The sequence below is a fragment of the Rhincodon typus genome, chromosome 3, assembly GCF_021869965.1.
Source record: "Rhincodon typus isolate 14 chromosome 3, sRhiTyp1.1, whole genome shotgun sequence".
Taxonomy (NCBI): domain Eukaryota; kingdom Metazoa; phylum Chordata; class Chondrichthyes; order Orectolobiformes; family Rhincodontidae; genus Rhincodon; species Rhincodon typus.
In genome coordinates, this window is record NC_063334.1 from 97,431,347 (window position 1) to 97,442,431 (window position 11,085).

Below are 11,085 nucleotides of genomic sequence, written 5' to 3' on the forward strand. Positions count from 1 at the left end.
GATGGGGTAGATACAGGAGTGATATTCCCAATGGCAGGGGAGTCCAGAACTAGTCTAAGGTTATAGGGTAAACACAGGACTGCAATGAGGAGAAATTTCTTCACTCAGAGAATGGTGAGCCTGTGGAATTCACTACCACAGAAAGCAGTTGAGTCCAAGATATTGTATGATTGCAAGAAGGAGATGCATGTAGTACTTAGGGATAAAGGGATCAAATGGTATGTAGGAAAAGCGGTCACAGGCCATTGAGTTGGGTGATCAGCCATGATCATCATGAACAATGCAGCAGACTCGAAGGGTGAAATTACCTACTCCTGTTCCTATTTTCTATGTTTGTATGTAACGGAGACGATTGGTTAAGCTGATGTTGTGCTGTGGTGTACATGGACTTTCAGAAAATATTTGATGTAGTGCTGCACAACATACTTATAAACAAAGTTAGAGCTCATGGAATAAATTGTAACATGGAACTAACATTGGCTGAGTGATAGGAAAAAGAACACTGGTTACTGATGAGATAACAAGATGTACAGCCGGATGAACACAGCAGCCAAGCAGCATCAGAGGAGCAGGAAAGCTGACGCTTCGGGCCTAGACCCAGCTTTCCTGCTCCTCTAATGCTGCGTGGCCTGCTGTGTTCATCCGGCTCTACAACTTGTTATCTCAGATTCTCCAGCATCTGCAGTTCCTACTATCACTGGTTAATGATGATTCTTTTGGGGAAGATTTGTTGCAGGTCAATGTTTTGAACATTACCCTTTCCGATATTTATTAATAATTCAAATTTTGGTTTATAGGGCAAAATTTAAAAAGTTGTGGATGAGACAAAATCTGGAAGAATCTAAACTGTGTGGATAGTGCAGATCTTCAAAACAACAAAGGCAAGTCGGTGGTCTGGACAGATAAGTGGCAATTGAGGTTCAAACCAGAGGAGAGTGAGATGATACATTTTTGTAGAAGAACATGCAGAGATGACATAAAATTAAGGTGTGCAGAACAGAAGTACTGGGATGCATAGTCATTAAATGTGGTAGAACAGATTGAAAGAGCAGTTAATAAAGCATTCAATACCCTGGGCTTTACTAATAGGTGCATAGAGTACAAGAGCAAGAAGGTTACATTCAATTTATATCAGGCACTAGTTTAGCCTCAGGTGGAGTATTGAATCCAGGTCGAAGTGCTACACTTTATAAAGGATGTGACTACATTGGAGACAGTATATTGGAGAGAGGGAGGTTTACAAGAATGATTCCAGGGATGAGAGGAACTTCAGCCATGTAAACAGGAGAATCTGGGACTTGTCTCCTTGAGAAAACTTCATTGAAGTATTCAAAGTCATGAGAGATCTAGAGAGTAACTAGGGAGAAAATGTTGCCATTCATGAAATGATCAAGAATGAGAGAGCACAGATTTATAGTAATGAGTAAAAGAAGTTAAAAAAAATGAGGAAAAGCTTTTCCATGCAGCAAGTGATTAGGATCTGGATCACACTGCCTGAAAACTCAGGAATGCAGATTCAATTGATAGGGGAATTAGTTTTTTTTCAAAGGAAGAACATACAGGGTTACAGGGAGAAGGCAGGAGAATGGTAGTAGGTGAGGTACTCATTTGGAGAGCTGGTGCAGATATGATGAGCTGAATGGCCTTCTTCTGCACTGTAACACCCCTGAGATATCTCCAACTTTTCACAGGTCTGATGAAAGATCATCCAATTGAAACCTTCATTGTTTCTCTGTGCAAGGATGTTGACAAACCTAATGAATATTTCCTGCATTTTCTCTTTTAGTTCCAATTTCCAGCATCTGTAATATTTTAGTTTTATAAATTGTCCATTTATTTGATTGACACTTTTCATAGAAACACTGCTATACAGAATTTGTTTGCATTGTTGTACTTGTTCCCTGTCTATTGCCTACTGTTCGCAATACTTTGAATCTTATCGGTGAAAACAAAGGTGAGCATTTATGGAGTAAACACTGAGCCTTCCACAACCCATAGTGGAGACAGAATAACTAATTGACAGAGAATCACAGAATGGTTACAGCACAGAGGGAAGGCATTTGGCCCATTGTCTCTGTGCTGGCTTCCTGTAAGTGCACTTGACTTAGCACCATTTCCTGCCATAGCTCTGTAAATCGTTCATCTTCTGATAATTCTCCAGTTCTCTTTTGAAAACTACCATTTTCACCAAGTGAATTCCAGATTCTATCTTCTGGCTGCGTTGTTGTCACAGAGGTCTTCAGCGTAGGAAAAGCCCCTTTGGCACATCAAGTCCACATCAGTTGAAAAATAACCACTTGGCTATTCTAATCCCATCTGCCCATATCTTTATATGTCTTGGAGATAGCAATAACTGCAGATGTTGGAGTCAGAGACAACACAGTGTAGAGCTGGAGGAATACAGCAGGTCGGGCAGCATCAGAACTCAGTTCTAAAGAAGCGTCCCGACCCAAAACGTCGACTTTCCTGCTCCTCTAATGCTGCCTGACCTGCTGTGTTCCTCCAGTTCCGCTCTGTGTTGTCTCCTTATACTCCCTTGGTACTTTTAAACCTATTCTTCTAATCAACTTGTTCAGAGATGTTATTACACACCTCTGGTGCTGATAGAGCTTGAACGTGGGCCTCCTGATCCAAAGGTAGGTATACTGTCACAGCACCAAAAATGTCCAAAAGTTTTTTTTTCCTCATGCCACCATCACTTCTTTTGCCAACAACCCTACCTGGGTGGTCATCTTGGTTTTTGATGCTCCCACCAATAGAAACAATCCCCCCTCCCCACCCCCACGTCACCTCAACTCAACAACGACAACATTTTGCGCTGGACTTTTTGTGCGCTCCATGGAGGTTGATAAAAGTGACAACGGGTTGGGGGAATGACACCCACCTTTTCCTTGTTCCCTCAACTCGGGAAACGTGGCTGTCACTTTCAGTTGTTGTTGTAATAATAATGCCCAGTGCCCCGCCGCCCCCGTCCTGCGTGCGTACCCGCTCCCTCAGCACCGCCCCCTTCTTGCGCGGCCTCGCGCTCTCCACCCCTTCACAATTCGGCGCGCTCCCGGCGCCGCCCCCTTTCTGCGCGTGCCCGCTCGCCCGAGCACTCGGAGGTTGACGTCACCAAAATGGTGGTGCTATGAGCTTCAAGTGCTAGTGAGAAGTGGAAAAGCAACAACAGGAGCCGGAGCTGCTAGTGCCTTCCCTTTCCTTTCCTTTCCCGCCCCCGCTTCCCTTCTTCCCTCCCCCAATCGGACCGTCACTTCATTCCTGTCTCTCTGTCTCTCTCAATGTCGGATAACCAGAGCTGGAATTCTTCCTCCGAAGAGGATCTGGACACCGAGTCCGGGCCGCCTGTTGAGCTGTGCGGGATACTGAGCAAGGTGAGCCCGGGGCTGGGGCCCGCGGCTTCTACCACCCCGGACTCCCTCCGCTTAACAGAACTTGTCCTTAAGTCCTCCTGCACCCTCGACTCCCTTCCGTCGGGATTGTGCAACCCACGCTTTCCCTCTCCCCAAACCCCCCGAGGAGAAGGGCTTTGCCCAGTAAATCAGAGCCTTCATCCCGCTGGGAGCCCCCCCTCCCCCGGGACCCCGTCGATATTCCGTTAAACTCCTTAGCAAGCTTCTCACTGTCCCCCCGGTAACGGAGAGGCAACGGCCGGATCTCCGCGGCCTGTCGCTCAGTCCCAGCTACTCACTGGCTGATTAATTACAGATGGTGTAATATTAGAGCAAAAGTTATGAAAATTGGGAGCCGTCACAAACGCAGAGCTTCACTCTTGTTTGTTGTGTATAACTTGGTATCTTTTTAAAATAATGAAAGCGGTGTTTTTGTTTTGACAGCTCCGTGCGTAGTGTTTGTGTGCTGGAGTCAAAGTTGTTTTCTGGTGTATGTGGTCTCTTTAACCCCGAGTCCAAAGTGTTCGTGGACCCGGTGCTGGCTGATATGTCAGAGCTTTTTTTTTTGCTTCAAAACTTTACTGTGAACGCGGGCGTGTTCGTTTTGTTGCAACACTGACGCTAGAGTGAGGAATACACTCAGCCCTCTGCCGTTTACACTTGAATCGAGTGGAGGGGCGCTTTTCCAAGGGATCATAAATCAGTCTTCTACGAATGAAACATTTTGAACCTTTTGAATAGTAGGATCCAATCCAACCTATATCTTAGTATCATATTACTAATTTGTTTTAATGTCTTTTCAGTGGACCAACTATATCCATGGGTGGCAGGACCGATGGGTGGTTTTAAAAACCAACACTTTGAGTTACTACAAATCGGAGGATGAAACGGAATACGGTTGTAGGGGATCAATCTGTCTAAGCAAAGCTGTCATTACCGTAAGTTTGCTAAATGTTTGTATGGCTGCTCATGGTTTGTGCCATCCTGTTTCCATAGTATAATATGCAATAGTTTAGTTTCACTAGTTTGAATCCTGCAATATATCCTCTAAATCTTTGTGCCTTTTCGTAATTGACTTTATGTAGAGAGAAGACTGGACAAGCAACTTACTGTGGATTGATTTGTTCAGGTTGATATGTTTTTACCTTATGATCTTGGTGGTAGCTATGTGGACAACTGCAGGTGACAATTGACCTACCATTCTGAAATTTTGTTATTTAAGCAGTCTAAGTTTAAATTGATTCTCGCGTAATAGGAAATGAACATTTCACCAATAATAATGTATTAACCTTATTCTTGTTCCCAGTCTTTTTTTAATATGGGTCTGGCTATGAAAAGATAATTTTGATGCCTTCCACAACCTCAGGATGTCTCAAAGCACTGTAGCCAATTAATTGCTTTTGCAGTGTAGTCACTCTTGTAAATTAGTAACTTAGTTGGAAACTGGGTATTAGTGTTGTGTATACAACTTGGTCAGTAATAATCCTGTGGTATTGTGCTATGGGTCTGATTTGATTTGAGATAATCATAACCAGCTTTTACTTGGCTCACACTTACCCCTGTGGTAGACAGCTTTGGGGAATAGAACACTTTTCTTGTGTGGGAGCTGCAAGTGAGAAGGGGTGCTGGCGAAGGATCCTTTCTTGACAAAAATGTGCGTCTAGTAGACTGATTGTGGAATGGCAATTTTGTTGAACTTTGAAGTCCGTGCTGAAAATGGGCATGCAAACCCAAAGTTTTTGCACTACAGGTATTTCAAGAATCTGAAATTGCCTTTTCTTGATTTGGATATATATAATTACCTATTCAAAGAATTCTGAAAGGACTCAGTAGTACCGAATTGGCAGGGTTAATCTCTAGCATCTTTATTTGGGAGAGCAACTGTTTGCAGTTATTTCTAAATATCACTGGGAATGTTTCACTAAAGCACTCTGCGACTTAACTAAGATTCAAGTTGTACCTGAAGGCTAAAAAGTTCTCAGTTGACAAGGTATTGTAGGAGGGGAAAAAAACAAAGCTGATTCATAAGGGTCCTGACCTGAAACATCAACTTTCCTGCTCCTCTGATGCTGCCTGGCCTGCTGTGCTGCTCCAGCTCCACGCTGTGTTATCGCTGATTCTGTAGTCATGTGTTTTCTTGCTGCTTTCTTTCTACTCACCTGATGGAGGTTAGATTCCTTTGGTTAAGGGAATGATGTTTGTTCTGGTCTTCAAACTTATGTTTGAAATGTTGAGGTAAAATATTGCCTGCCCTTTGAACACATTTGGGGTGGAGGTAGAATAACTGCCAGAAGTTAGCAACAACTACCAGCATTTACATGCTGCATTAATTGCTATACAAGATCTGGAGCAATAACAACACCAAGCTACTGAAGGAGGTATCAGAGCAGATGACCAAATGCTTAACCAAAGAGGTGGGTTTTTCAGGAGTAACAGAAGCAGGAGTGGAACAGAAGTGCCCCATGTCTGCTAATCTTGGAACATGTAAAATCAGGGTTGTTCAAGAGGCCAGAATTAGAAGAGCATTCATATCTTTGGCCTTGTAATGCTGGATGCTACATTGATTGGATCATTAATGCCAGAATTCTGTGGTGATAATACCACAATCAACATCCTGGAATTTACCATTGACCAGAAACTGAATTGAAGCAGTCATATAAATAACATAGCTAGAAGAACAGGTCAGGGCATGGAATTCTGAAGCATGTAAGTCATTCATTGTCTTCCACTGCCTATCCATATGTCTGAAGTGTGATGCAACAGTCTGCACTTGGCTGGATGTGTGCAGTTGTTCCTTTGCTGTCACTATGTAAAAATCCTGGAATTCCTTCCTAACAGCATTGTGGGTGTACTTACAACACATGGACTGAGGCAGTTCAAGAAAGCAACTCCATCTTCCCCAGAGCAATTACTTATGGGCAATAACTGGCCCAGCCACCAATCCCAAATCTTGTGAATGAGTAATAACAATGTTCCAGATCATGTAGAGATTTGAAGGATGAGAACGCTCCAACTGAGGTGTTTCATTGAAAGGCAATGGAAGTCAGCAAGCACAGGGATGATGAAGAGACTTGGAAGATCAGAATTCAGGCAACAGAAGTGTTTGTAGGATTGTAAATTCGGAGGCTAGTCAGTCAAGGATTAAAATAGGTAAATCTAGAAAAGATAAAGGCTAAAGTTGATTTTTCAGCAGCAGGTGAACTGAGGCAGGATTGAAATTGAGTGATGTAACAGAGGTTGAAGATGGCAGTTTTTGTGATAGTCGACCTATGTAATCGGAAATTCATCGCAGGATCAAGTACAGCTAAGGTTGTGAATGGCCCTCTTCTGCAGGCAGTTGGAAGGGTGAAACAGGTAGTCAGAGAAAAGTATTTGTGGTGGGAACCAAAGACAGTGACTTCAGTTGTGTAACATTTAGTTGAAGGAAATGTTTGCTCATCCAAAATTCAATGTCAAACAAGCAGTGTGACAAATCAAAGAAAGTAGAAAGTTTCAAGAGATGTTTGTGAGGTAGAATTGTGTGTTGCTGGCATTGATGTAAATCTTGATTTTTTTTTTGCATAATACCACTGAAGGGAGTCAAGAGTCTGTCCTTCAGGGTTTCCTGAGTTAAGTTCCACACTTTTTCTTTCCCTTTCAAATATGAGACATTTAATATGTATCTATGGTTACAGTAGTTTATTTTCAATAAACACTTGCTAATTTTAATGCACTTAACATGCTTAACTGAAGCAGTAATTGTGTACTTAACATTTAAGTCTTTACCAAGACCGCACAGCAATCAGAATTTCTAATTAGAAGTGTGCAACTTTTCAAGTGGGTTCAAGTGTTTGTTAAAACTACATTTTTTTTTTTTCCCTTGCAAAATTAGTGATCTGTATAGGTGTATGTTAGCACTCCAATAGCCATTTCTCATGAGAACTGAATTGTGAAGCCTGATGTGCTTTTTGAGTCAAGGAGTGGCAATTCAGTCAAATGCAGTTGTGCTTGCCTGAATAGAAAACTGGTCAATGATTTGGATATAATCAGTCCTGCCCCTTTCTGTCCACCCTAACCTGACAATATGTAAGATTTCTAAAACCTATATAGTTCAGGCTAGTGGCTTCAGGATAAGCACTTAATTAAATAGTGGACCTTGGATGTGGTGGTTCTGGCTCTTTCACTGTTTTAAGAGTTTAATATGTAAATATTACATGTAAATCAAAGGATGATTTGAGGGAAGCGCAGTGGATGTTGTCTACATGGACTTTAGTAAGGCATTTGATATGGTCCTCCTGGCAGGCTGGTACAAAACGTAGAGTCTCCTGGGATCAGGGGTGAACTGGCTGGATGGATACAAAACTGGCTTGGTCACAGACTAGCAGTGGAAGGGTACTTTTCGGAATGGAGATCGGTGACTAGTGGTGTTGTGCAGGGGTCAGTGCTGGGACCTTTGTTTGTAATATAATTAAATGATCTGGAAGAAAATGTAGGTTGTCTGATTAGTAAGTTTTCGGATGATACCAAAATTGATGGAATTGCAGGTAGTGAGGAGGATACAGTGGGATGTAGATTGCAGATTTGGGCAGAGGAATGGCAGATGGAGTTTAATCTGGACAAATGCGAGGTGATGCATTTTGGAAGATCAAATTTAGGTACGAACTATACCTGGTGTGAACCCTCAGGAACATTAACATACAAAGGGATCTGGGCATACAGGTCCACAGATCCCTGATAGTGGCAACACAGGTATATAAGATAGTCAAGAAGGCATACAGCACGCTTGCTTTCAATGACTGGGGCATCGAACATGAAGATAGGCAAGTTATGTTAAAGCTGTACAAAACTCTAGGTCACATTTGGAATGTTGTGTGCAGTTCTGATCGCCACTACCAGAAGTACGTGAATGCTTTGGAAATGATGCTGCCTGGTCTGGAGGTTTGTAATTGACGAAAAGTTGGATAACCTCAAGATTGTTTTCACTGGAAAGATGGAAGATGAGGGGGTGACTTGATCGATGCCTCTCAATTCTTTAGACATAGATAAGGTGGATTGTCAGAAGTTTTTTCCCCAGGGTGGAAAGGTCAACTACAAGAGGGCAGAGGTTCAAAGTGAGAGGGGTGGGTAGTTTTTCGGGGAGAAGTTTTCATTTAGGATGGTGGGTGCCTAGAATGCACTACCTCTGGCAGTGGTGGAAGCAGGCACATTAGCAATGTTTCAGGCTTATCTTGACAGACACATGAATGGGAGGCAAACAGCAGGATAGATACTGTGTGTGGACAATTAGTAATGGGTCTAAGTAAAGATTAGGAATTGGCACAGGTTTGGTGGGCCTACGGTCCTGTTCCTGTGCTGTTGTGTATAAATGGTGATATAATGTCATAGAGACTACAGTATTTATTCTCCATTACGACCAGATCTTGACTCAATACATTATTTGTTTTAGAAGGGTGGACATGTTCAAGTATGAATTATATAAAAAGTTCGATAAACCTTCAATATTTTCTCATACAAAATATCAGCAACCGAGCAAATAATGGTGATTAATTATTGTCAAGAAAAGAGGGGACTTTTCTGGGGACTGTAGATATCTTTCAAACCCGTCGCCAGGATAAGTTTAACCTTTTGAGAAAGTAGTGAGCAGCTTAAGTGAGTTTAATTGATCCAGGAAAGTGAACAGTAATATCATATCTTTGGAGCTAGTTTTGCCAGCAGTTGCATTCGTCATCCTGTGTTTTGACCTTTATTGTGCAGTGGATATTGTGTAGAGTGTTAACTTCAGTTTCCAATATTGCAGAATGGGACATGTGGCATTTTCATTTTGACTACTACAGCTGTGGGAAAGCAGCAATGGTATTTGATAAATTGTGGCCTTTCCAATTAGGATTGTGTTTGCAAAGGGATTTGTGAGGTTGAGATCAAGTTTTTGAGAGGTTTTAATTAAAAATCCAAGAAATTGATTGAAAAATTGAGGAGTTTTATTGAGGTGCTCAAAATGAGAATTTTTTGATACGTGTCAGGAGAAACTACTTCATCATTTTGCTGAATAGAAACATAGATAGGAGCAGGAGGAGGCCATTTGGCCCTTCAAGCCTGCTCCATCATTCATCACGGTCATGGCTGATCATCCAACTCAATAGCCTGATCCAGCTTTCTCCCCATAACCTTTGATCCCATTCACCCCAAGTGCTATATCTGGTCGCCTCTTGAATACATTCAATGTTTTGGTATCAACTACTTTCTACGGTAATGAATTCCACGGGCTCACGACTCTTTGGGTGAAAAAATGTCTCCTCTACTCCGTCCTAAATCATCTACTCCGAATCCTCATCCTCATACTGTGACCCCTGGTTCTGGGCACACCCACCATCGGGCATATCCTCCCTGTATCTACCCTGTCTGGTTTTGTTCGAATTTTATAAATCTCTGAGACCCCCCTCATTCATCTGAACTCTTGCAAAAACAATTCCAACCGAGTCAATCTCTCCTCCATATGTCAGAGCCGCCATCCCAGGAATCAGCCTGGTAAACCTTCGCTACACTCCCTCAAGAGCAAGAGCGTCCTTCCTCGGAAAAGCGCACAATATTCGAGGTGTGGTCTCACCAAGGCCCTGTGCAGATTTAAACTAATCTTTAGTACAGTGGAATTTAGGAAAGCACTAAAGCAGAAAAATATTAGCTCAGAATACCATTAGAGAAAAGGTGGTGAAAACAGAAAAGGGATCTGCGATGTTGTGCAGCTTCATACTTTTGGTCCAGTATAAAGCCAAAGCCCAGAAAATGTACCATGGTGTTACTAGATGTATGTACAGTCTCTGTTCCATAATTTAATTGATACCACCTCCTTTGTGGAGTAAATTCAACTAACTCAGCTTGTTATGTTTCATAGATTGATGTACTTTAAATGTTTTAGTAGAATAAAAGCAAAATACTAAGGATGCTAGAAATATGAAACAAATGTAGAGAATACTGGAGAAACTCAGTAGGTCTGGCAGCGGAGAAAGAAACAGCACTTCTGAAGAAGTCATACTGGACTTGAAAAGTTAGCTCTGTTTTTCCCCTCACCATGTGTACCCAGACTCCCAGTTTCTCCAGTGTTTTCTATTTGTTTCAAATGTTTTGATGATAGGTTTTCTTTCCCCAGGGTGAATTAAGTTGGTGCTGATAACTTGTGTTTTAGGTACCAGGTGTCTGCTTAGTACTCCATGTGGAAATCATGGTTAAATGAAGTGTAAACCCACTGACCGACTCGATTGAGTCTTTCAAGCATTCTACATTATCAATGTAGAGGTTTTCATTTCCTGTACCAAAATTGTCCTGAATGAAACTACCAATTTGGAAATACATATTTTATGGTAAACTTGTAGAGTGTTGTCCTCTGGCATTGTGTCCACAAGAAAATTAACCAAGGTGAGGTTTATAAACTGCAGCTTGATTTTTGAACCAAGGTCCTAAAGCTGAAAAGACCGTAACTGGAGCTGGAGCTGGATGAACTTCGGATCATTCGGGAGGCTGAGGGGGTAATTGAGAGGAGTTACGGGGAGGTAGTCACACCTCAGGTACAGGAAAAAAGTAAATGGGTTACGGTCAGGGGACGGAAAGGGAACAGGCAAACAGTGCAGGGATCCCCTGTGGCCATTCCCCTCAAAAACAAGTATACCGTTTTGGAGACAACAAGGTGCAGGGCTGGATGAACACAGCAGGCCAAGCAGCA

The 11,085-nt window shown here is 42.3% G+C and overlaps 1 protein-coding gene across 6 annotated transcripts in view; it reads left to right on the forward strand.

Annotated features, from left to right (window-relative positions):
- Positions 1–3,084: 3,084 nt before the first annotated feature.
- The window catches only part of cert1 (ceramide transporter 1), a 109,073-nt gene continuing 101,072 nt past the window's right edge, over positions 3,085–11,085 (forward strand). For all 6 annotated transcript variants that reach the window (XM_048619421.1, XM_048619427.1, XM_048619443.1 and 3 more), the window contains exons 1-2: positions 3,085–3,374; positions 4,196–4,330. In XM_048619421.1, the coding sequence (XP_048475378.1) occupies positions 3,282–3,374; positions 4,196–4,330 (228 nt within the window). In that variant the 5' untranslated portion in view covers positions 3,085–3,281. The remainder of the gene's footprint in view (positions 3,375–4,195; positions 4,331–11,085) is intronic.